We start from the raw sequence: 27,099 nt of genomic DNA, 5'->3' as shown, positions 1-27,099 counted from the left end.
CCAACATGGTGAAACCCATCTCTACTAAAAACACAAAAATTAGCTGGGCGTGGTGGCGCACACCTGTAGTCCCAGCTACTCAGGAGGCTGAGGCAGGAGCATCACTTGAACCTGGAAGGCGGAGGTTGCAGTGAGCCAAGATGGTGACACTGCACTCCAGCCTGGCGACAGAGTGAGACTCCGACTCAAAAAAAAAAAAAAGAAAAGAAGAAAACGGTGAGACTCAAGGACATGGATGGAGTTAAGTTCATGTACAGAGATAAAAGAAGACAAGCAAATCATCGTAGGTTTTATGTACCAAACTTACATTGTCGACTTAATCTTCAATACAATGAAAAGTTTCTGAAGAGCCACATTCTTTAAGGACTTAAGTTTTGGGGTGATTATTTTGGCAGTATGGAGGCTAAATTGAAGGCAGTTGGAATATTTTTGTAAATATGTTGTAGTAATTAGGCAAGATGTGATCAGGGCCTGAAGGAAGGCAAGAATAAAGTGATGGATGTTAGAGATGTTAAACAAATAGTATCTGTAATACTCTGATTGGAGATAAGTTAGCAAGAACAGTCTAGGATGGCTCACAAGTCTTTGAATTTGGAAACTGGATAGTTAGATGTAGTTGTTCATTAAAATATGGAGCTCAAGAAGTTTACAGAGAAAGATATGTGTCCAGTTGTAGTTATGTTTTTTTTTTTTTTGAAATACCTGTGGATCCTTTAGCAGAGATTTCCAGGGAAACTTGGAAATGGATGATTAAATCTATGTAGGTATCTTGTCAGCAGACACAGATCCAGGAGTTATCAATAGTGTAGGAATTTTAATGTGTAAGAAGATGCCTAGTAACAGTAAAAATGGAGAAGAGATTGAAGCTTGGTAAATAGTAACACTTTGAGGATGGCAGAAAGAGAAGTATGATGTTAATAGAGAAGTAGAGGGAAAACCGAGAGAAAAATGATGTTTCTGAAGATGAGGAAGAGTTTCTTGAAATAGAGTGATCAATAATTTCAACACATACAATTACTGCATCTTTGTAGCATTAGGACAAAATGTGTCCGTTGTATCTGGAATAGCTTTGATTATGGTGATTTTATAAAAAGAACTTTGGTGAGATTGTGCAAGCAAGAGGCAGCACTCGGTGGGTTTAAGAAAGAAAAGAAATGCTGAAGTGAAGGTAGTACATATAGCCTCTTCTTTAAGATGTTTGTATGTTTGTGGAAGGGAAAACAGAGAGGATAGAAAAATAATGCACAAAGGAGATTTCAAAATTCCACATGTGCCTCTTGCCTGGTATGTGAGAGTGGCAACTTTGGCCTTAACCTGTGTTCTGCACAGGCAGAAAGATATATACATACGTATACTTGTGAATATATTTGTGTGCATAACAATCACCTTAAAGGGGCTGAAATATTCATTCTCCAAATTACTTCATGTCCAACAAGCCTTTGATATGGATCCTAATGAACATCTCCAGTTAACCCTTTTTCTCCTCCTTTCCCACAACCATTTGTATTAGGACAGTTAAAAGCTTGCCATCAGGAAAGTTAGCCAAAGTCATAAGCTTAGACTCTTTCCTATGCCCTTTTCTGAAAGTTAACACTAATAGAAAGCTCAGAGTTTACTGTAAAGGCAATGCTTATTTTTATTGGTCAGATCTTTAAATGAATGGCTGCCTTCTGCTTCTAAAAAGCAGAGAATTTACAGAGAAAATTCAATTTCCAGGGAAAGGAAAAATGCCCTGAAATAATTTCTATGCATATTATCAAGTAAGTTTGATTCTGATGCTATCAAACCAGGGGCAGCATCATAGTGTCTTTTAGAGAATGTTGCACTAGGAAGGGGGCAGGGGTTCTGAGCCACTTAGTTGCAGCCCTGCTGCTGGGGGCCAGGTGACTTTAGAAGAAGTCACTGTCTCTTTTTTGTATTTTTTTTTTCTGTTAAAGGATGGAGTTAGAAAATAAATGTCTACCATGAGTTGACTTACGTTAAAATTTTATTCCCTAAAACCCCAAATGAAGTCATTCCACATATACATACCCTTTTTCCATCTGCATTTTGGAAGAACCTCTTCTTTACAAATGTCATGATACTGCTATGTGGTTTTACATGGTTTGCATCCCTCCTCGGCAATCAGAATCACTCTTCTCATCTGTGCTATCATTACCACAGGCTTCACATTTCTCTATCCATCTCAACATTGTTTGTATAGCTATCTATTATTTCCATCCCTATGAGATAGTGAGTCCACTGAGGGCAGGGTTATATTTAAACAAAACATGCACTCGCTAAATGTGCAGTGAATAGAAATGAATATTGTTTAATTCATTTAACAGGTGGACTTAATAGTATCTTATAAAATTTGATGAAAGTTTTATTTGGAGAGCTTGGATAATATGAAAGCTAAAAGAGGTTGGGTGAATCTTCAGTATCAGACTTGGGTAGGGCTCTTTATTACTGTTTTGGTGTCTTTAATACTCAAGATTGTTGAAATTCCAGAAGGGCATGTGGGAATCAAACATGGTTTATAACAATCACATGGAAGTAACTATTTTTTCCCAATGTCACCTAAATGTAAGACTTCCCATTTAAAAATGAATATATAGTTTAAAAGTAAAATTAGAGTATCACCTCAGATTTATGGCACTTTGGAAATTTCTTATCATTTACTCATGCATCCCTTCATCTTAAAGGATAATGATCATCAATACTTGAACTCCTTTTGGTACCAACATTCTACTGTTAGGCTCTGAGAAGTTATGATGTTCACTTAGGTCTTCTGATTCTCAAGGCATCAAGACTATATCCTGTTGCAACTTAGAAATAACATTTCTAGTCCCTGTGTGTCTCCTTCACATTCTGGATTTTTGTATTTTAATTAAGCTTAGTAATAAATATGTTTTAAAAATCAAAGCCAAATTTATATAACTGATTTTTGTTGTAATATGTTATTTATTTTGAAGAATATGCATATGGTACATTTTTAAAGTATAAAATGGAATGCAGTCAAAAGTAGGTCTCCCTCTCTGTTGCGTTCTGCTACCTAATCTTTCTCCCTCAGACTACAACTGATGCCAATTTCTTGTGTACCTTTTCAGAAAGAGTCCATGAGTTTATAAACATGAACGTATGCACATTCTTATTTTCTAGATTACACAAATTGTGGCAAACTATATTTATTCTTTTATATGGTTGTTAAATTCAGTAATAAATTTCACGGATCTATTCATATTAAAAAAATTGTAGCACATTACTTTGTGGGAATATACCAAAATGTAAGTTAGTTCCTTATTGATAGATTAGTATCACTACTATCAAATAGTGTTATCAACCATGTTGTACCGACTACTTTGTGCAGTTGTCACTGTTGTATGCTTATGCAACTATATCTAAAATAACTAAATAAGAATTTGCCAAAGGGGGAATTGGCTTTTTAAAGTTTGAAGGTTAGAGACAAATAGCTATCCATAAAGGCATTAATGCTTACTTTTACCAAGAATATATGAGGGTTCCCATTTCCTTTATATTCTCTCTAGTACACCAAGTTATCAAACATTTTTATCCTTGAAATCTTATACGGTATTAATATTTGATTTTGGATATATATATATATTATTTCATGTGTGAATCTGATGACTTTTCAAATGTTTAAAAGTAAGTTATATCTTCTATCTAATTCATATCCTCACTCTAAATTCTTTCTGGGCTATTGTTTTTAAATGTAATACAGAATTACAAATATTTTTCCCAATTGGAAAATCACAAAAAAGTTCCCCCCGTTTTTTTCTTTCTTTTTTTTTTTTTTTGAGACAGAGTCTCGCTCTGTCGCCCAGGCTGGAGTGCAGTGGCGTGATCTCGGCTCACTGCAAGCTCCGCCTCCCGGGTTCATGCCATTCTCCTGCCTCAGCCTCCCAGGTAGCTGGGACTACAGGCCCCCGCCACCACACCCAGCTGATTTTTACTATTTTTAGTAGAGATGGGGTTTCACTGTGTTAGCCAGGATGGTCTCAATCTCCTGACCTCGTGATCCGCCCGCCTTGGCCTCTCAAAGTCCCCATTTTTTTCATTTCATCAATATTTAAATAAATTATTTCTTACATATTCTAGGTACCAAGATATACAAACATAAAAGATATGAACATGAACACCAAAATTTGGAGGCGAAAATGCTCATAGTCTCTTGGGGGGAAAATATATATGTGCAAGCTGAATAAAATAAATCCTATAATAGAGGAATTGCAGTGTGCTGTGGGAACTACGAGGAAGCTGTGACTGCTTTGGGGGAGGCGGGGAGATAGGAGGGAAAGTTTACCAGAGAGATCGCTGTGGCTTCTATGGTAGGTCTCAAGAAATGTGTGTAATTTATAGGGTCAGAGACGTGTTCAGGTGATAGGAGAAAAGGGTGGAAACACCCATTTTGTATTGTGCCCCTCCTTTGGTAATGAGTTTTGACTAATGAGCAATTGCTTTTTTTCCTTGACATTCATAAGTATTTATTATCCTGAACTGACTGACCTCATATTTTGCAAAATAAATAGCTCATATTTTACTATGATGATTTAAAAACATTTTCCTTCCATTTGAATTAGATAACTCATCTTTAAAGTTTTCTTATGGCTAACGAGCTCGTGTTTATTCAAGACAACTTGTTAAAGTGCTATTAGAAGAGATGGAAAATGTCCAACTGCAGCCGCAAATCCTGGAGGTATCTATTTGAAGATAAGAAAAAAGTTCTCAAACAAATGACAAAATGTTCAAACTCAATCATAATTAGAGATATGCAAATTAAAACATTACAATCACACTGACATAAATGAAAAAGTAGGACAATACATTATGTTGGTAAGGCTGTGGGCAAATAGGCAATCATATATTGCTGGCAGGAATCTAAATTCATACAAGCCTTCTGGAGTAAAATTCAGCAATACTTAGCATAAATATCTATACACATACTTTTTGACCCAGCATTTCTTTTTCTAGGAGGCTGCCCTGGAGGCACACAGAGTGTATTTCTCACAGGAGTATTGGTTAGCAGTGTTTTCTACAATATGAAAATGCTACACACAAGGTTACTTATTGCAGCATTGTTTATAATAGTACAATACTGGAAACAATCAAAAGACCACTACATAGAAGAGTGTGTGTGCATTTGTACAAAAGAAACACAGGCAAGATAAACTAAAGAAACCAGTTACCTATAGGCAGTGCATGGGAAATAAGTGGAAAAAAAGAGGGAACAGGAACTGGCCAGGAGGGATAATGAGGGAATAACAATTATCAAGCTATACTTTTTGGTAAAGCTTTGACTTTAAGTACCATAGTAATGTTTCATGCACCCAAATAAAAAAATAATTTAAGTAAACTAAATCTAGTTAAATAATTAAAATCAATGTGTATGGAATATAAGTTTACAAATGAATAACCAAACCACACTGAAGAGGATGGGCAAGTAAAGAAGCAACCTAAGTCACTTTCAAAAGAAAATAATATTTTGATTGGATACTGTAAAGTTCAAGACAAAAGTAAGTGTACATAAATACTGTACTCTTGTAATAAGTGTTTCTCACAGGAGTATCAGTTAGCAATTCTCTAACTACCTTAAGTGTATAGTAGGATTTAATAAATAAGTGAATATATTATAAATAACGGAAGTCAGGCCTTTCACTGCCAGAAAGAAGTTACAAATAAGGAAAAAGGCAAAAAATAAAATGAACCTGGTGGTATTGACTTAGGATTGAAGTATTAACGATATCTATCTCTATCTCTAGCTCTACATGATATATCAGAATCTATCATCTAAAAAGATATACCAATAGAAATGTAGAAATAAATATGATGTAGGTGTATGTGTATATAGATTTCCTAGCTCTCTCTGCTGAGAGGACCTAAGAGCAGTAACACCCCAGTAAAAATGAGGACACTTAGCGCTCAGATGTTGGTTGCTATTGTTCTCCAAAGGAAGAACCCAGACTCATTTGGCAATCATTTGAATCCAGGGCTAGGGTAGAGGGGACAAAATAAACTTGGAACATTATGTGATGCCAAAAAATTAAGGAACTGCTAAAAAGCAATTGGGGTATGTCAAAAGGACACAATAGCAAATCAGAAGGATCTCCCAATGGCTAAAGCCAGAACAATTTTAGCCACAAAATAAATAATGATAGTATTGGATTATAATCCTTAGAATAAATATCCTTGAGGCCATGCTGATATAAATAAATAACTGAATACATAAATAAATGTAGGAGAAGGAACAGCTCTTACAGAATTCCTATTACTTTAGACAGAATAAAGGAAATACAAAAGTCACTGCTGGGCAAACTGCACATTAATAATTGTTGCAAGCAAGAGCTGTCAATGGATGCTAAAATCAGTGGATAAAAGTTTGAGGAAAAATAGGACATTAGCACAGCATCAAAGTTTTTTCCTCAATATATTTATCAATTATAAATGAAAAAAATGTAACTTTACAATATGGAAATCTAGTAGACATAACTTTAACCAGGCAATCAAGGTTAATACCACTAACTGACATCATGTACCCTCCCCCCTGCCATAATGATATACTAAGAAGGATACAACATCACTTCTATGGCATTCTTGCCAATGAATAACCTTAGACTAATCATTAGAAGACATTGGACAAATCCAAATTGAAAGACATTCCGCAAAATATTTGACCAATACCTATTAGAAATGCCAAGGTACTGAAAGACAGGGAGACTGAGGGACCATCACAGATTGAAGGAGATTCAAGTGACATGACAATCAAATGCAATATGGGTCGTAGTTGGATCTGGTACAGAAAAAGGACATGAGGGTGGGGAAGAGCTGGTGAGAGCTGAATAGCTGGTGAGAGCTGAATAAAGTTTGTAGTTTAGTTAATCACAAGGTACTAGTGTAAATGCTCTGGGTTTGATATTTGTACACTGGTCATGAAAGTCATTAACATTAGGGAAATTGGGTAAATGGTATGTATGAACTCTCAGTCTTATTTTATAACATTTGCATAAGTGGAAACTTATGATAAAAAAGTTTGGAAAATAATAGAAGGAGATAATGAAGATGAAGAAGAGGAAGAGAAGGAGAAGGAGGAAGCAGAGGAACAGGAGTCAGGGAGGGGAAGGAAAAAGAAATAAAAAAGAACAAAAGGAAGAAGAGAAATTTTAAAATAACATGTTTGCTTTTTTAAAAACAGTATCAAGATTGTATTTGAAGGTATTGCTAAGATGAGAGCTACAGGCATGGTTTTGTGCCCTTTCAGAGTCAATGGGCTATATGCATAACATGGAACAAAAATGCCATGTTAGATAGCGTACTGATTTTCATCTTTTAGTTTATATGTTGGTTTCTTTGTGAAAATAAATTTAATATCAATTCAACAGACATTTTGCCATTGATATATTCAATAAAAGTTTTGCAATCTGGCATGATTCTTTATATGTTATTACCAATTCAACATTCTCTTCCAAACAGATAAATATACTGATTAATTGCACAGCTGATGCCAAGAGTGAACAGATGCCTATGTTTAGTCTTAATAGAAAAATATCTTAGATAAGTCACAATTTAAATATCTCAAAACTCCCTTACACAATTATTAATTTCTACAAACTCTTAGTAATTATTTTTAAAAAGAAAAAATTTAGGTACTAGGAATTCAAACACATTCATCCATCATTATATACCAGAATTCCTAATCCTTCTCAAAAAGTGCTAACTTATTTTATTCTGAAGCCACACTGGTGAGTCACTTGCTATAATTTGTCCAAGATGTCTAAGTCAATTAGAAAACAGAAAGAATGGCTAACTTTAAAAATCCCAATTACAGACAGATAACATAATTTAAAATTTGGGTATTAAAACAATAATATATCTGAATATAAAATTAAAAATATTATTGCCAGTAAAATTTTGAGTTTGGCTTATGGGATAATACACAGAAAGGAGAAAAGATGAATGTTCTTGTTCAAACTAAAATACATCACTTTCTTACCCTTCATGTGCTCCTGGCTATTTTTGTTGTTTTGTTTTGTCTTTTTTGGGATGTTATGATACATGTAAAAATGAATTCTGATATATTGCTCAAGATACTTCAGAAAGACTGTACTCTGTGTGCCTAATTGTGGAAGTGGGTGACAATCACATGAGGAGTTGCTTTAAAAAGCATGAACATTGAAATCCTGATAAGTGTAAGAACCTTTTTTAAAAAATAAAAAACTGTCTAAGTAATACAATTCTACTGATCAAGTCCCTTTCATACTTACTTACAAAGTAGAAACTTATGTTGATACATACTTACAAAGTACGAGCTTACTATTATCAAATGTCCATACTATACAGTAAGAAAATATTTTGCATTAAAATGTTACGTGCCCTCTGAACTCACCTGAAAGCTCAATACCAACAAAACAATCCATAAATGTAATACTTCAGTTTGTTTTTATAAGTACTGTGATGATCCATTTCCTCTCTGGTCATAAGAATCACTGTGATGGCCATTTAAACAATACAGTACACCATTTGAATATTAATTGTACTGAGTTGTCTTTCCTGCTCTGCATCCTAAAAGTTTACAATCCTGTTGTGGAGTCAGAAGACTCACACGTAAATGCTTCCTATAATCAAATAATAGAGCCACTGTATTAGACCTCAATAGTCTAACACCCAGAACCCAGGGAAGTTGGTAATAACACCTTATGTTGCAAAGATAATTAAAATCTTCAAAGCACTTTCACATGTTTTCCCTAATTGAACTCTTGCCACAACCTTGCCAGGAGGCAGAGAGGGTTGTGATAAATATAAAAACTGATGCTCAGGAGGTCATATGTGTTTTAAAATCACACACGGACCTGTTCACTCTGCTCAAGTGCCGTCGAGGGAACCACAGCATTGTCCTGTTCATTTGCTATTTTTCCAGGGGTAGCACTTTCCTCAAAGTAAGGAAATAGCTCTAGGTATTGGGTTCCAGAATAGGAGAGCCCTACCGGAAAACCGTGTTCCGCTGCAGCACAAAGGACTATTTTTAGATGTTTTCCTTTTGCTAATTGTCTCTCCCTCTGTGGGGGAATTTCTATGGGTAGAATCCCAGATGAGCCAATTTTCTCACTAATTCTCAAAGAGACAGGAAAGACGAAGACCATGGCTCAGGTTGCCCTGGGGCTGCATAACTTCTTCGGTGATGTCAGTGCAGTGGTTTTAGGAAGATCTTCAAGGACCTTGGAGCTTAAAGAGCTTGCGATACTACTGAACAACAGGACTAAGAGGCGACTAGAAAGAAAGGCCTGGGCATATCTTCTTGAATCTTGGAATCACCCCAAATGACCTTTCCTGGAGCTTCAGCTTTGAAAGGAGCTAAGAGGGTGTGAACCCAGGTGGTGGCTGTAAACTCAAGCGGCCCTCCAGATGTTCTGGTTTTTCTTCCATCACCTCTGAGAGAAAAAAGGAAGAGACTTCTTCCAGGCAACTTCAAACATCATTTCAAGTGTTAGGGAGCCAGTGGAACCACAAATGTTTAGCCTATATAAGAGAAAGAGAACAGGTGTGATGCAAACCATTTTTACTCCCTTGCAGGGAAGAGCTAACCAGTTAGTGCTAGGCAGCCTTGAGACAATGGATGGAACAAAGGTGAGGTCAGTTGTTGGCTCAACCTCAGGGAAAACCTAACAGTTTTCGTGCAATGAATTACCTAGGGAGCTGCTGAGTTCACTGTCACCTGGATTATTCAAGCAGAAATTCACTGGTATGAACACTGGCATTCATCGGAAAGTGAAAATGATTCACAACCCTACAGGTGGGGTCTAAATAATAATAATTGCAAACACTATTTTAGCACTTACTTTAAAACAAGTGTTTTCTTAACTCTCAGGGGGTGTGTGAGACAGATGCTATCTTTAACTTTCTTTTAAAGATGAGAAAATTGAGGGACAGAGCGGTTAAGTAATTTGTTCAAGGTCACACACCTAGTAGGAATTTGAACTTACGCTGCTTGTCTCTAGTGTCTGTGCTCTTAACCACTTGTATTGCTAAGTGTCCCCTAAAGTCCCCTCTTGCCCTGAGATTCCACACAGGGTTACGTCCTGTCACTTCGACAGCATTCTTCCCATGCTTACTCATTGCACTTCCAAAAGGGCATTGCTGGAATCAGGAAAAGAAAAAAAAAAAAGAGTCAAGGGGGCTGCTGGGAAAAAAAAAATCGAGATCTTTAAACTCATGGAGAAGCTGTTTGGTCATCGGGGCGGGCTGGCAGAGGCAAAGCCTGCCAGAATACTGGCGCCAAAGCGAAGCGCTCTTTTGTCTTCAGATTTCCCGCCTCACCTGCCTCCTCTCCCTCTGTCCCTTCTAGCTCCACTTCCCACTGCACCTATGCTAAGCTTTTCTAGGAGCCTGAAAGGCACGGGGACAAACAAGCACGCCGCTGCCAATCCTCTGTCTCACACCCTCTTCCCCACCCAGATTGACGGGGAGACGCCCAGGGTGGTAAGTGACTTACCCAAGGACACAGAGCCCCGACCAGAAAATCCAGGTGTCCAGACTCCCACATCGGCACTCTGTCCACGCCTACGCACACCTGACTTCTCATAGCCGGCACCCAGGAGCTTTCTTTATTCCACGTCCCCGCCTCCCTACCCCACCCCCTAGTTCCCTAGAGTCGCTTCTGACGCTCTGCAGCCTCCGGGGTCCAGCCCTCCCTGCGGGTGCTTCCCTTCCGCCGGATTCCCACACCGGAGTCGCCCTTGGCCGCGCGCAGCCCGCGGGACCGCTGCCTTCCGGGCTGGAAGCCGCGCAGCCCTCTCAGCGCCCCCAGCCCGGGACGGCTGGGACACCGAGGTAGTCGGGCTCCCAGGGCACAGGGTCCGGCACCGAGGGCAGGAGCAGGGGAGGTGCCAAGGACCCCGGTCCAGAAGGCACCTGTAAGGAAGCACCGACCCGCAGTGACGTCCTCCGCGTCGTCCTCAGACCAGCCACCGCCTCCGGAAGGTCTCAAGGGGCCGTGCTCGAGCCCACCGAGGGGTGGCGGCGCCTCGGGCTCTCGGAGGGCTGCCCCCGGCGGACCGGCACTTCCGCGTCCCAGCCCGCCCCCTGCCGGCGCCCGGGCTCCCTCCCGCTCCATGTGCAAACTCCCCTCCACCTGGGCGCGCGCGATGGACTCGGGACCCGGCTTCCGAAGACAGGCCGCCTGTTGGTTGGACTACTAGCGCAGGTGGGCGGGGAGTTGACCAACCCCACACACGCGCTTCTCCATGAAGATTCTTGAGCTTTCTCTGAAGAAAGGAGTGCATATGCTGCAGTGTCTCTGTGGAAGGAGCCTGAGGTCCAGCGACAGCCCAAGTGGTGAGAAAATGTTCTTTCCCCAGCCCCCAAACACTGCAGAATGCCCCCTTCCCTTCTCCCGGGGCCCTCTCCGCCGCCCTCCTCTGCTTCATTCAGCGCTGCCGGTGGCGGAGGGAAGGCGTTTCCCGACTGGGGCGAGGTCAGGGCCCCTCCGCTGGTTCTGTCTGTGGGTATTTTTTCTTGTAAATCCCTGAAGTCATCGACGCTTTGTAGGGAGAGCGCGTTGGCTTTCGCCGGGCGCGCCTGGGCTGAAACCTGCGGGTCTCTCTCCAAGCGGCGCTGGCCGTGACCTGCGTTCGCACCTTCTCGCGGCCCTCTCTGCGATTTGCGAGGGCGGCGCGCGACTTGGAGTTGTTCAGTGTCTCCGAAAAGTTGCTCGTGCGTTCCACAGCAGAGGGGACTTTTAAACAGATGGCTGGCAAGGCAGGTATATTTTCTTTTTCTTGCTTTGTCTGAAAAGTAGACATCTGGCGGTGGTTAGGGGTACGTTTCCCCTGGAGATTTAGCGATTTCTGTCCTTGGTGCTGAAGTAGGAGGGTCCCAGTTAGCCTTGGGCTTCAACCGGGTGCCCTGGGAAAGACTACACGGACGAAAAGAAAGAAAATCAGAACCTTTGAATGAACTGAGATATTGAGAAAGGCCATTAAAAATTGAATGAAAAAAAACCCCACCAAACTAATATCAAATAAGTGTGATTCTTTTATGCTGAAGTCTTGCAAAATGGTGTGCTGTTTCACCACGTTTCCTCCATTGTCTATCTCTAATTGTTTATAAAGTTCTTTAAAAGGTTTGTATAAGTTATCTTTAAAGTGGTGTATCTATTAATCTTGCAAGGGCTAATTCAGGTTCTGTGTCTTTTGATTTTCCTTTTACAAACTGGGAGTGGGGTGTGGGAAGAGAACAATGACACCCTAATACATCTAGACAAGTGTCTTTTTGCCAAGAAATATACGTTTTTGGTCCATGAATTCCAAATAATTTTACTTTTCAAAAATTTAACAACATTATACAAGATTTCGTGTTTAAAACTCCATATGTTATTTTGGAGAGTCTGATTCATTTGGTTATGGCACCTATTTTCACTCTGTTCTTGAGCTATGAAAATTATATTTAGAAAGATTATAATATATGTAGGTTTCATTCATTCTTATAGATCTTTGACTTTGTGGTTACTCATCAGTCTAAATGAAATATAAAACTACTTAAAAAGACCTAATTAGAATTAAATAGAAAACTACTTAAAAAGAACTAATTTATGAAATTGCAGAACACATTTTCAAAATGGAATCAGCAACGAGATCTCATTTTTACTTCCATGCAGTTCGGAAGATTATTTGTACATTATTTTTTGCCATTATATTTGTAAGTACTAAAAGGCATCATACCACTATATTCTAAATGAAGTGGCTTTATGTTAAAGTTTCGTGTTTTGATATACATATTTCAAGAAGCCAGTAGAGATATGTGTTATTATTTCATTTTTTCCTGGTCCACAGTAAATATAATGTGAATAGATCATAACTTGGGTATATGTCTCTTAGAGGTGAAAATTTTAAAACTCTGTAGGGTATGTAATGAAGACAGGGCAGTCTCTCATGTCAAATTAGGAAAGATATTCAATTTACCTGCAGAGTCAGTTTCCTAAATAGCGATAGATCCAAATAGAAGGGTTAACTTATGTGATTGGACAGCATAGTTTGTTGCAAGTATGGGACTGATTTAGTTGTAACACAGTCTCAATAAGTCACTACCCATCTTTGAAACTCATTATTTTTATCTGACAACAGTGGAAATGATAGACATAGCCTGTTTTATATATATATATATATATTTGAGTATACTCTAGGTTTAACAGTGAGTCTGTGAAAACTTGTGTTTTATTTATATATGCATTTTTACTTAGTGGGGTAGAGGAATTCTTGTAAAATGGTATTTAGTTCCAAGTAGTGAAGTTTACTTCCCACCCTTTCCACAGACAGAGGTAATATACGGTTTTGTATCAGAAGACTGTTTCTGGGAACTAAACTACCTTTACGAAAATTGTGACTCTTTTAAACTTATGATCTAGTGTAACTAACATGGCCTTGCTGTTTCCTAATTAGTACATAAATGTAAATTACTATAATAATGGTACCTACCTAATAGATTGTTGTAAGCATTAAATGGATTAATAGCAGCTAAAGATTTAGTTGAGCTCTCATGGTATGCCAGGCACTGTTATAAGAACTTTAAGCCTACTATACACCATGTGCTTAGTATATTTTAGGTCCTTTTATCATTGTGTTCTATTTTAAAGCGATATTTTTTCATGTGGTCTGTGCCATTAGTATGACCTCACAGCAATTTTTCATGTAATATTGCCATGCCCAGTGTGCATATGCAAATTGAGGTAATGATATCAAACATTTTTTTTCACGGAGCAAATGTATAAAAACAGAGCTCAAATGAACCACTCTAATTTTTAAAACTAACTTAAGGAGAAATTAAGTAATATTTTAAACAATGTAAGCATGGATAACAAAGTTTTATGCCAGCTGCTGCTTCTCCATTATTTTACAGTTGAGGGAGGTGAGGTCCACAGAAGGGAAGTGACATAATTTGTTACAGTAGGTTAAGAGATTCTCCTAACAGATTGCTGAATCGTTGGAATTATGAGCATTTTGATATTTTATTTAAGTTTTATTAAATGAATAGTACTAAGAAAATATAAACTAATCATTTATTTAGAGCTTTTTAGTATCATTAAAATATATTATTGCTCCGGTCTTTCCTCTACATTATCAGATATGAATGTCTTGTTTAGTTTATCCATCATATTAGTTTCTAAGTCCTTTGTACTGCAGTAGGATGGGTATAAGCTATCAAATGGAAGACAATCTCAGACAAGGTTGAGTGGATTGTTTAAGGCTAAATTCTGGGTCTCTTATGATTCTTTTTTTTCCATTTCTCAAAATGAATTTTTTTAAGCATGTAAAACCCATCCATTAAATGAAAGATTTCAAGTTTAAGATGCTAAACAATATTGCTAAGCTTAAATGGCACTTGTATTAATCTGATAATATATTAAGTTTTTAGTTTAAAGGGGAAGTAAAGCAAATTCATCTTTCTCTAGAGATAGAACCTTTACAAAGAAAAAGACTCACAGAAGAGTAGAGATTAAAACAATAGCTAATGCCTATTCCCATTCCTCTCAAAATGTAGTCAGGGGAAATGTGGAAGCAATCCATCAGAGTGGTGTTAAAATTGCAGGTTCCTCATCACTTCAGCAGGAAAGACCATTAAAATGTTGTAGAAGAGGAATTCCTGTCCTAATGATCAGGCTCCTGAGAAAGCTGGGTTAAGTCTCAATCTGAAACAGAAGGGCAGCATTTTTGGCAGTAGGTCCCTACAGTAGTAGTAATAGTAGCAGGTGTGTGTGTGTGTGTGTGTGTACACACAATTGCTTCCTTGCATGCCTGTGTTATCACTTGGGCTACCCCAGAAAATCACCCTCCTTCTGTGTATAGTTATGACTCTTCTGCGTTATTTACTCAGGGGCTTCTCAGGCTGGTAGCCTGAAGGATTATCAGATGCCTAGAGACTGAGCTAAACAATCACATCAAGTGGCCTTGATGTGGAATTGAAACACTCTAGGCAAAAAAAACCTCAACGATCCTATAAAAAACACATACCTCAAACTCCATCTTTCCTAATCCCTGAAAACCTATGGCCTTTTTACTATCTCTATAGTTTAGCATTTTCTAGAATGCCATATGGTTGGAATAATATAGTGTGTAGCCTTTTTATATTGACTTCTTTCACTTAGTAATATGAATTTAAGTTTCCTCCAGGTCTTTTCATGGTGTAATAGCTCATTTCTTTTTAGCACTGCATAATATTCCATTGTGTGGATGTACCACAATTTATTTATCCATTCACCCACTAAAGAACATCTTGGCTGCTTCGAGACTTGGAAATTATGAAGAATAATGTTGCTATAAACATCCTTGTGCATGTTTTTCTGTGAACATAAGTTTTCAGCCTGTTTGGGTAAATATCAAGGAGCACAGCTGTTGGATTGTATAGCAACAGTGTTTAGTTTGGTAAGACAGTGTCAAACTGTCTTTCAAAGTTGCTGTAGCATATGGCTGTCCCACCAGCAATGAATGCAGGTTCCTGGTGCTCCACTTCTTTGTCAGTGTTGTCAATGTTTTGGATTTTGGGCATTCTAATAGGTGTGGAGTAATTTCTCATTATTGATGCAATTTACAATTCCCTGATGACATATGATATTGAATATCTTTTCATACCCTTGCTTGCCACCTGTGTATTTTCTTTGTTGAGGTGTCTCTTAATGTCTTTTGACCAGTTTTAAATCAGGTTGTTCATTTCTCATTGTTGAGTTGTCATTAGCACTTTTCACCCAATATTTTGGGTCCTCCTGCTGGGCATATTGTTGGATGGAATATCCCATTCACTGGAAGTTAGGTGTGGCCCTATGACTTGCTCAGACAAATGAAATGTGAGCAGAAGTGACACACTGGAAGCTTTCATAGCCTGAGCACAACTCACCTCAGGTTCTTTGCTGCAGCTGACATTCAAGGCAGTGGTTACTCCCTTAGCCTGTGTACCTGAGTATCTGTGATGAAGAGCCCCGCCGTATGACCCATGATGGACATTTAATGCAAATAAAAAGTTAAAACTTCTTTTTGTGAGTAACTTCAATTTTTAAGTTAGTGTATTATCTAACTTGCCTTTGTTGATATAATAAGGCGGTGCAGCTTAAATAATAAGATTTAATGGAAAGTTACTGAGCTATGTTGAAGCCTGTTTTCAGTTAAAATGCTCTAATTTCTTTATGATATCATGTGTAGTATATAATAAATAGATGTATTGAGTTCTGTTTGTAGTCTTTTGATAATTAGCTTAGCATACCAAATTATGAGGTTTTGTTATTACCATTCTAGTTAGTGTGTGTCCTGAGGCTAGTTGGTGCATTATTCCTTAAATGATATCGATCTCTTTTCCAAAGATGTAATTAATCCCCACTGATGTTTTCCAAGAACTTTGAGATTATTCTTTCAAAGTTGTAATTTAATTGCAAGACTCTGAAAAACTCAGTCATTCCTTTCTACTTACTCTAAAATGTGGAAATTACCTTTTGAGGCTCCCAATCACATCTAGGAGAGGAAGAGTTATCTCCATTGCCTGGAAAGCAGTGACAATGTGGTAGCTTTCATCACTGCTGCAGTTTTGCCAGGCAATGGAAACTGCAAATAAATGCTCCTTTTTTTCTCTCAACTTATAAACAAAGAGTTGTGTGCATTGGGAAGAATATCAGGGAAGTAGTTTGTGGTGAAAGGATAGGCTCAATGCTCCCATCTGGCTCATGGGCCAGCAATCCATTTGCCTGACTCTGTGTTAAGCACAGCAGAAGAGAGAAGGGAACCCAGACTTTTTCTGAAGCCTAGGATACTTGCACCATGCCAATTAACCCTCCAAATTGCCACCCCTCCCTTCTTTCTTTCCCTCTCCATCCGAGATTAGAAAGTTAGAGAAATATGTCTCTTGCTTCAGAGATTGCCATTTTCCAATTTAGCAAAAAAAAAAAAAAAACCCTTCAGGATTGATTGTATCTAGCTTCTGTTTCAGGCAGTAGAGACTCAGCAGGGAACTCTATACCTATAAGCAAAAGGCGTTATACAAGGCCAAAGTGCCAAAATGAAGTAATTAGGAGTCTCAGTTTGTTTCAGTTCAACAACCCTTACTTGATTTAATGTTTAATGGTAAAAGTCACCTCAAGGAAGGAATAATTAATTCAATCTAAGATTCATGATAATCTCTCTGAGCTTGAAAAGCATTTAGGAGTTCACAAGGAAGTGCTGGGATATGACAGATGAGAGCTTTAATGGAAATGAGTAGTATCTCTGTATATTTTACTGGAAAAAATGTGTTTGAATACAACTAAGATAAAGATATAAAAAGAAGCAATTTTTAACAAAAGGCAATTACTCTACAACTCAGTTCAAGTCTACTTAGCTTTGCCCATATTCAGATATCCTGCAAAGTTATCTATGTGATACCTTTTCTCTGCTCTTGCTTCAACATAAATCCATTTATTTACAGCCAGATATATTAGAAATCAGCTTCTTAGAAAGGTGCAAGTTCTATTCTGTGGTACCAGAGTTATAAAGAGACATCCAGCGAGTACTTATAGATCTGTTATCTCAGTTTCTATGGAGTATCTTAAAACAATGGAATTATTGTTCTTTGTCTAATTTAGTGTATGCAATTGTTATCTTTATGCCATGTAATTTTCACTGCACAATATTATGAATGCCATGTTTGAATATTTCTTCTGATGCCATTAAATGTGGGGCATTTGCATTTCATAGGGTGCCAATCAGAAAGATACTGTGACTCTTTTTGAGACAATCTCTCTTTCTGAAATGATCTTTCTTGTTTATACATAAGCTTCTAGTACCGACCTACCCCCTCCACTCATTACTGTTTATAGAAACGATAGCATTGCAGTTGGTGTCACTGATTGCCCACGTTGTTACTTCAATGAAGCCAGCTGGGATGCGATTGCATGGTCTTTAAATAAAACTTAGTGACACAAGATGAATCTCTTTTTTTGAGGGGAGAGGGGTTGTTGCTAGCTGGATCATTTTTCTAAGGCACTAATTATTTGCTTAACTTGGAGGAACTTGAGAACCAGTGAATCGCCATGTTGGTTCAGCATCTGACCTTGGCTCTAAGGAACTTGTGGGTGGATAGCAGAGTTACAGTCATTATGAAGCCATTCTCAAAATGATGGTGATGATCCTTCTACCCCAACTAATTCCACCATTCTGCAAATAAGTCTTTGACTAGAGATAGTAGATGTGCCTGTAGTTCCAGTTCCTCAAAGGCTGAGGCCAGAAGATTGAGATCAGGAATTATGGGCAGTAATAGCCCTTTCAGCCTGGTGACAGTCTTCTGTTCACAAGCAGCCTGGGGATTACCTAAAAGTGGTGAAAAGGAGAGTGAAAAGTTGGTGTTGCATTGTCTAAAACTGCCATGGTACGGAATATGGAGAATATCAATCATTACCTTTGACCTTTGGGCTTGCAAATCTTATCGTGAGATAAAGTAAGATAGCATTCCTCCTTACAGTTATAGAAGACAAATTAGGAAACCGAGACTTCCCCAGGTGAAGATTTAGGTCAATGTACATTATTTTATCCTGAAAAAATTTATAAATTTTAAATATATTTATATCTATTTAAAATGTCTGTGTGCTTGTGTGTGTGTGTGTGTGTGTGTGTGTGTGTGTGTGTATTTGGTCAAATGCATTAAAAATTGCTAATGGCAGTATAAACTACAACTAAATGCTAAGCCCCTTAATTGACTGACTGGACCCCCCTCTCAGCCAAGAGGCTCACCCCAGAAGAGCCTTAAAAGCTGTAAAAACTGAGTTCATGGCCGGGCACAGTGGCTCACGCCTGTAATCCCAGCACTCTGGGAGGCCGAGGTGGGCAGATCACGAGGTCAGGAGATCAAGACCATCCTGGCTAACACGGTGAAACCCCGTCTCTACTAAAAATACAAAAAAATTAGCCGGGTGTGGTGGCAGGCGCCTGTATTCCCAGCTACTCGGGAGGCTGAGGCAGGAGAATGGCGTGAACCCCGGAGGCGGAGCTTGCAGTGAGCCGAGATCACACCACTGCACTCCAGCCTGGGTGACAGTGCGAGACTCCATCTCAAAAAAAACTGAGTTAATGGCCATGACTAGATGGGAGGTCAGATTCGCCGTTATATCCTCTCTGTTTTGCAGTTTAGACACAACTGACCAGCATTGTTAAAATGGAGATCATAAGGCTGGTAGAACAGACTCTTTGTGGCCATAAATTAGCAAATTATAAATAGAATCTAAGGCCATCCCAGGCAAGGGTTACGTTATGCACCCCTACACTTAAAGAATAAACTATGTTGGCCGGGTGCGGTGGCTCACGCCTGTAATCCAAGGACTTTGGGAGACTGAGGTGGGCAGATTACCTGAGGCTGAGAGTTCAGGACCAGCCTGGCCAACGTAGTGAAACCCCATCTCTACTAAAAATACAAAAAATTAGCTGGTTGCAGTGTTGCGCAGCTATAATCCCAGCTACTCTGGAGGCTGAGGCAGGAGAATCGCTTGAACCTGGGAGGCGAAGGTTGCGGTGAGCCGAGATCATGCCACTGCACTCCAGCCTGGGCTGCAAAGGGAGACTTCGTCTCAAAACAAAAAAACAAAACAAACAAAACAAAAAACAAAAAAAGAATAAACTATCTTCTAACTGCCACAGGATATTTGTTTTTCTGTAGCAGCTAAACAGGCACTGGCTTTGAGATAAGCAATGTTGAAGCAATTACAGCTCCACCAAATGCTAACTGACCCCCAACTTCTCTTCCACGAGTGATAACTGTAGCTTTGATTGGACAAGAGATTGATATCAGTAACTTTCCCCCGATAAGAGACCATTGACCATGCACTGGCTCTGGCTGGCTTACAGAAGCTATGCACTTGAGTGCCTTCCTATCCCTGCTTCACTTTTTGACCCACTGGGCCCAACCGTAATACACTTAATATTAAGCCTCCACCCCAAAGTGAACATAGGTCATATGTTACATGCATATTTGTTCAGTATGCATGCATCGGAACTACTTTCATGAATATTCATGACTCCTCCTACATTAGCCACCCTGTTTAGCATAAAGCTCCCACCCCAACCCTCCTCCTTCGAAGTTCATGTGTCTGGTCTTCGCCAGAGCTACACTTCCCAGCCTGTGGGAATGGCCACCTAGCAGGCTGCTACCCTTGATAAGAAATAAAATCTCCTTCCCAGATTTATAATTCTGTGATTTTTCAATTAACCTCAGTTATCTTTAGGGAATTTGACAGCTGAAAAGGAAGACTAGCTTTTTACTTTACATGTGTTTCTATTATTTAAATTTTTATTAAAAATGTGTTTCTTTTATAATTAAAAACTAGTGATATATATATATATTCAGATTATGCAGTTTTCTGTTGATAGCACAAGACTTTGAAAATGTAAAATCTCTGTAGAGTAAGAAAATCTCTTATAAATCTATAACCCCAATATAATCTCTTCTATTCTATGCGTGTGAATTTTTTAAACAAAAGTTATCACACAAACATTAATATGTTTTGTTTCCTTTCTATGGGACTAAACAATTATTCTAAATATGGAAAGAGGTACATATATTGAAATATTTGGAACATATATTTTTTCCAAAAGGATTTACAAGCAGCTATTAGTAATGATTACTTGAAGAGAGAAACTTCTGAAGCAGCGAGAATGAGGCTTTCCCGTTTTAGCTTTGTGCATTTCTGTGCTGTTTCTAATGATGTGTACATATTGACTTTATTTAAATATAAGTAAGGGTGTAGCTAGGTGGAGAATAGTGAATCATTTTTGTTTCTTTTTTTTTAAGCTTGTCTGTATTTAAAAATACTAATGGATATGCCATTTTACAAAAGATTCTCCCAAACATGATTTTAAATTACGTTATGGAATGACATTACAGGTCTGTACCATATGTACCAGTCTACTCAATGTCATTTGATATTTAGATTTTTGTGTGTGCTGTGGGCTTGGGGGAGGACATCAGTAATAACTTTTCTTTCATTTTCTTCCTTTGAACTCCCTCCTTCATTCTGAGTTCCAGACAACTGAGAAAATACAGAAACTTGTCAAACAGATGGCTATCCACCTTCTTAGTTGATTGCTGGAATACTAGATTGGAGAAGATCAAAATGGAACTTAGCACCTTTCTCCCAAAACTAAATCTTGACACGTCGAACTCACCAGAGGGAAGGTCTGGGTCTACAGAGAGGACTCATCTGCTGAGAATTCCCGCCTCATCTTTGTTGAACCCCAATAATAGTGTGAGAGAGATTTGGATTCCACATCTACCTGTAAAGGCAGGTCGAGGTCCTGACCCATTAGTGCCTACTCAGCAGCTCAGGATGTGTCCAGCCTGTGGCCAGGCTGATCCACAGAGAAAGAAACAACAGGCTACACTTCACGTGTTCAATTTCCCCCCGATCTCACCAAACACACAAAAGTTTTCTCTTCCCTGGAAAAGAGTGAGAAGAATGGATGGAAGGGTGAAGACTCTTATTTCCAATACTCTGGGAAAGGCAGAAGTGCCTCTTTTGTGGGCCAGGAAGTAACTGTGGAAAGTGAGAGAGCAATTAACTCTTACAGTGTGTAACTTTCAAAGGCATAGATATTCTTTTATTTATTATTTTCACTTTTCTTTTAGGTTCAGGGGTACATGTACAGGTTTGTTACACAGGAAAATTGTGTGTTGTAGGGATTTGGGGTACAGGTTATTTCATCACTCAGGTACTAAGCATAGTACCCAATAGAAAGTTTTCTGATCTTCACCCTCCCCACACCCTCCACTCTCAAGTAGGCCCTGGTGTCCGTGGTTCCCCTCTTAGTGTTTATATGTCCTCTTTCTTTGTCTTCCACTTGTAAGTGAGAACATGCAGTATCTGGTTTTCTGTTCCTGTGTTAGTTCGCTTAGGATAACGGCCTCTAGATCTATCCATGTTGCTGCAAAGAACGTAATCTCATTCTTTTTTATGACTGCATAGTATTCCATGGTGAATGTACCACATTTTCTTTATCCAGTCTACCACTGATGGACATTTAGGTTGATTCCATGTCTTTGCAAAGTGAACAGTGCTGCAATGAACATATACATGCATATGTCTTTATGGTAGAATGATTTATATTCCTTTGGGTATCATGAGGTCAGGAGATCAAGACCATCCTGGCTAACACAGTGAAACCCCGTCTCTACTAAAAATACAAAAAATTTAGCCGGGCGTGGTGGCGGGCGCCTGTAGTCCCAGCTACTCCGGAGGCTGAGGCAGGAGAATGGCATGAACCTGGGAGGCAGAGCTTGCAGTGAGCCGAGATTGCGCCATTGCACTCCAGCCTGGGTGACAGAGTGAGAGACTCCATCTCAAAAACACACACACACACACACACACACACACAAAACAAAAACTAACAATCACCATAATATCCATAGAATTCAGAAAAAAATTCAATTTGGTTTTTCACGGATAAAAAATGTAAAATGGTATTGGGCAGTAATTTGGCTGTAACATATAACTTGGGTGATAGTCTTTTAAGTGATTTTGGATCCCTGATTTTTTGGAATTCGGCATAGTAACACTACTACTGAATAGTCTATGGTGATCCATTTTCAACCCTCTCTTATGTTGGTAGATTATTCAGAGGATCAGGACAGGAGGCAAGCCAAAGTCATATTAAAATTTAATATTATAAATTGTATAACAAAATTTTTTGACCTCATTAACCTGTGACTAAAAAGTAAATTCACTTTTATTTCTCAAGTCCTGACAGCTGGGCTCATTCAGTAGACTGCCGATTTTTCATTTTCTTGCTGTTTTTCTGTCACCAAGTAATTTGTAAGAAACACTGTAAGTATTTATACATTCCACAAATTTATCCTGGTGTTTATTTGACATATCCACCAACTTTCCTCGAAAACTCAGAACCGCTGAGGCGCAAGAACTTTGCCACTCTCCTCTTTCAGTCTTAAGAAAAAACAGACTGTGGGTCTTTGGAATAATTTGCTGAATTCCTACAGAAAACAAAAGTGTATTACAGTGCAGAAAATGGAAACGTTAAGCTAGATATTAGCTATCACTGCTTCTACAGCCCTTAGGCCATGTGCTTCCCTAGAAGAGCCTCTTGGTCTTCTCTCTTTAACTTCTAGCCTAGATATGCATAATGGATATTCTTTGTTTCCTCTAGCAATTAGGTGCTACTCCCAATTCCATAGAGAAAATTCCTGCTCCCGTTCCAATGTTAGTTGCTTTTCTTATTGCCACATGACTGAAGGTAGAGCATCTCTGTCTTTTAGGAGAAACGCTTGTACCACAGGGCATGGTCTGGCCACTCCTGGTACAGAAAAGTAATCACAGTAGTTATCTACACAGTCTGGCCACTCCTGGTCCAGAAAAAGTAATCACAGTAGTTATCTGTACATTTCTATGTGTTTGGGTTATTTCATTTTAAACACTGGATGAGAAACACTAAGAGTCTGGCCCAAGTAGCATTACACCTTTCCATTATCTGTTATACAACGTAGATTGCAAAGAGATTAGTCTGACATGCTCTTCTTGGGATGATCTGTTCTCACAGACTTTTAGGAAAAATAAGACGTTCTTCTAAGAATGATAAACAAGGATTTTCAAACAGGGCAGCCAAATGCAGAGGAAAAATTTTTAAGTCTGCTGAAACTTGGTTCTGCTTAAAATATACCCAGTGTAAATTACTAAACAAAATACTTAACACCTCGTTGGAAGCATCTGTTACAATGGTGGTGGTGGGAGGGGTATTTCCAAGAACAAAGAATGGGAAATGGACTTAGATTTGTATGATTAGAAAGACTCACAAGGCAGTCCCTCTCAAAACAAAGTAATTTCTAGGACAAGGGAAAATTCTCATCTCTATCCTAGGGAGCAACAATTACAAACACTTCCCAGACTGGTATCTATCTAGCTATAGGAATTTTAAAGGCCAGCCTCATTGGTCACCCTACTGCTTGAAGAGTTGAATGTTTTAGGTTTGGGAAAGAATGACATTATGAAATATTGCTTCATTTATATGTTTTCTTCAACTAGCATTACTAAGACCCATGTCATGTGCCAAGCAATGAGCCTGCATGAACCCTATTTTAAAAGAACTCACAGTTTGATAAGGGAGATAACATGTGAGCAAAACTGATCCTAATTAAGATATTAATGATGTCTAAAGTGTGCCATTCTTAATCAGCATTGTCATTGTTCTAGCAGAGACTGCTATGTTTAGAGTAGAAATAAATTCTCCCAAATATTTTTGTTTATAGGTTATCTTCTCTGGCAATTACGGTTGGCTGCTGTCATTGTGTGCGTGTGCTCAGTTCCTATTCTAGTTGAGTGGTATGGTTGTTGTGTTGTTTTCACCACTCTCAGCTGGAAATATTCTATTTGTAGTTACTATTACGCTAACTAGCCCTAGATGAGTCATCATGATGATTTTGTTTTCTAAAATGCAATACTTATGGATTCCATGACTTCAACTGGAAGTAGAGTTCATGGCATTGGAATTGGGAAGGCACAGGAAGGAATAGAAGAAAAAATATATGTAGTTTGTTTTTAAGGTTAAGAAACAGAAATGTGCAGAGAATATGGTAACAAACACCAATACACCTAAAACTTAGAATGAACAAATTTGCTGACTTTATGTCATATTTATTTCAAGTTTTTTTAAATGAAGAAGTTAAATATTAGTGATACAATTAAAATTATTAGAACCCTTCCCAGCTCTATTCTCCAATTCTTTTTTTCTCAGGTGTAACAACTATAATGATTTTGGTGTGTGTCCCTCCAGTCCATGTGTTTACATTCTTAACATATATGTAATGGTTTTGAGTGTTTTAAACATTTATATAAATTATATCTAACTTATCTCTCTGCATCTTATTTTTCACTCAAATTTGTGTTTTTGAAATGTATGCCTGTTAAAAGAAATTTATCAAATTTAGAAAGAGGTAGCCTGATGTGAAATAGTCTACTACAGCGGCTGAGAGTATGGACTATGGAGCCACGTTGCCTGGGTTTTACGTGGCTCTGAGAGGTACCACTTATGCGATCTTGAACAACCTTCAGGGTTGTTCTTTAACCCCTCAGTGCCTCAATTTCTCCATTCGTAAAATGGCAATAACAATAGCACCTACTTTATGGGGATTATAGTGAGGAGTAAAATGAGTTAATATATGCAAAGCTCTTAGGATAGTGCCTGGCGCTTATTAAGCACAATGTAGGTATTTATTATCTGTATTTCACTTGGGAATGCATATTCAGTCATAGTAGGAGGAGCAGTCTTGCTTGGCTAATATTCTCTGATTTCTTACATTCATGTTAACTAGAAAAAACCATTCTGTGTTCAGAGTTGGATTAGTCTCAGAAGCAATTGGGCAGTAAATGAAGCAGAAAGAGTAGTAACCTGAACAGGATAGATTAGGCTGTTGCACAGCGGACTGGCATAGAGCGAAATTTGTAGCATCTGCTGAGAAATTGCCTGACTATTCTCTGTGTGTGTGTGGGGGGGGGGGAGATGTTGGATTTATTATATCAGCAATACCACAGGGACAATCTGAGAATGGTCTGAAATCCTATTCTATTTTCTAGACCTTCCCCTCCTCTCTCTGAGGAATTGTAAATAGGTGCACTCTTGTCATCTCACCTTTTAAATGGAAAGGGCATGGTTCTTGGTTGAGCTGGAACTAGAGTGAGCACTTGAGACTCAAGTAAATCCTTCCAGGTGTGTAAGAGGAAAAATAAGTGAAAGACAGTATGTGGAGCTGGGATTGTCCAGTGACTTCAGATCTGTGCCAGCTCTACTTTCCAAGCCACCTGGGCATCCTTAGCAGGTTTCTTATGTCCAAAAATAGCCAGCTGTCTCAGAAAGGTGTAAGTGCATTTCTAAGGCAGACATTGACAGAGGCAGGACTTTGTTTTGATTGATCTTCTCACCTCATGAATCCTTTAGGCATGACCAAGTTTCACTAATTCTAATGCACCTTGCTGTTATTATTGCAACAAAGATTTTAGGAAGAATAAAATAATACCTGGGTTGTAACTTTCTAATGAAGGTTACAGAGCTTAAGTGCAGAGAGCATAAGTGACTTTAAATACAGAATCTTAATATTTGGATGCTAGCAGGCCGGGCACGGTGGCTCACACCTGTAATCCCAGCACTTTGGGAGGCTGAGGTGGGCGGATCACAAGGTCAGGAGATTGAGACCATCCTGGCTAACACTTTAACTAACATTTTTAGTAGAAACTCCGTCTCTACTAAAAATACAAACAATTAGCCGGGTGAGGTGGTGGGTGCCTGTAGTCCCAGCTACTTGGGAGGCTGAGGCAGGAGAATGGCGTGAACCTGAAAGGTGGAGCTTGCAGTGAGCCGAGATTGCGCCACTGCACTCCAGCCTGGTCGACCGAGCAAGACTCTGTCTCAAAAAAAAAAAAATATATATATATATATATATATATATATATTTATATGGATGCTAGCAACAATTGGAGGCATTGAATGCACCCTTTTATTTGGCAGATTAATAAATTGAGGGCCAGTAAGCTTGAGATGTTTTTTCAAAGCCCCAAGTCTGTATAAAGTGGCTGGATCTTTGAATCCAGAACTTTTACCTCTTAGTACACTTGGGATTTGTAGACTTGTGACCTGGGTTGAAATCTAGTTATTTTGGTCACTCAATGCATGACCTTCGGCAAGTTTCTTAACCTCTTTGACCCTCAAAATTGTCATCTGTAAAGTGATTATGATCATCCTTGCTTCCATCAAAGCATTGTGAAGTTTAAATGAAATAGTGTATGTCCAAAGCGTAAAATATAAAAAGCATGACACAGATATAACTTATTTAGTACCACTGTTGTTATATTTGATGCATTCATAACACAAAGGCTATATCAGGGATAAAAATAAAGCTTCATTTTATATCACCTTGGAGAGAGATTTAAAGGCAGAAGCAAATTATACCAACATGAATCTTACAGCTTCTTTGGCATAAGAGGTATATCTTCCAATAGCTATTTTGTTGCACACAAATTTTTCTGACCTATTCTGTTATGATGCTGTTTACAGAAGATGCTATCCTTATCAGTTAAATAGAAACTTTTCAGTCTGTGTTGTGGACTGGGAT

General features: G+C 38.7%; 1 protein-coding gene across 3 annotated transcripts in view; it reads left to right on the top strand.

Annotated features, from left to right (window-relative positions):
* FGF12 (fibroblast growth factor 12) overlaps positions 1–27,099 on the top strand; it is a 589,282-nt gene that overhangs the window by 202,596 nt on the left and 359,587 nt on the right. The window contains exon 1 of one of the 3 annotated variants that reach the window (XM_008959806.4): positions 11,190–11,325. The exons of the other annotated variants lie outside the window; for them this stretch is intronic. Within the exon in view, the coding sequence (XP_008958054.1) occupies positions 11,235–11,325 (91 nt within the window). The 5' untranslated portion in view covers positions 11,190–11,234. Of the gene's footprint in view, positions 1–11,189; positions 11,326–27,099 lie in introns of those variants that run through there. 3 annotated transcript variants of the gene reach the window in all.

The sequence above is a fragment of the Pan paniscus genome, chromosome 2 (assembly GCF_029289425.2).
Source record: "Pan paniscus chromosome 2, NHGRI_mPanPan1-v2.0_pri, whole genome shotgun sequence".
Taxonomy (NCBI): domain Eukaryota; kingdom Metazoa; phylum Chordata; class Mammalia; order Primates; family Hominidae; genus Pan; species Pan paniscus.
This window is presented reverse-complemented; position numbering and strand designations above follow the sequence as displayed.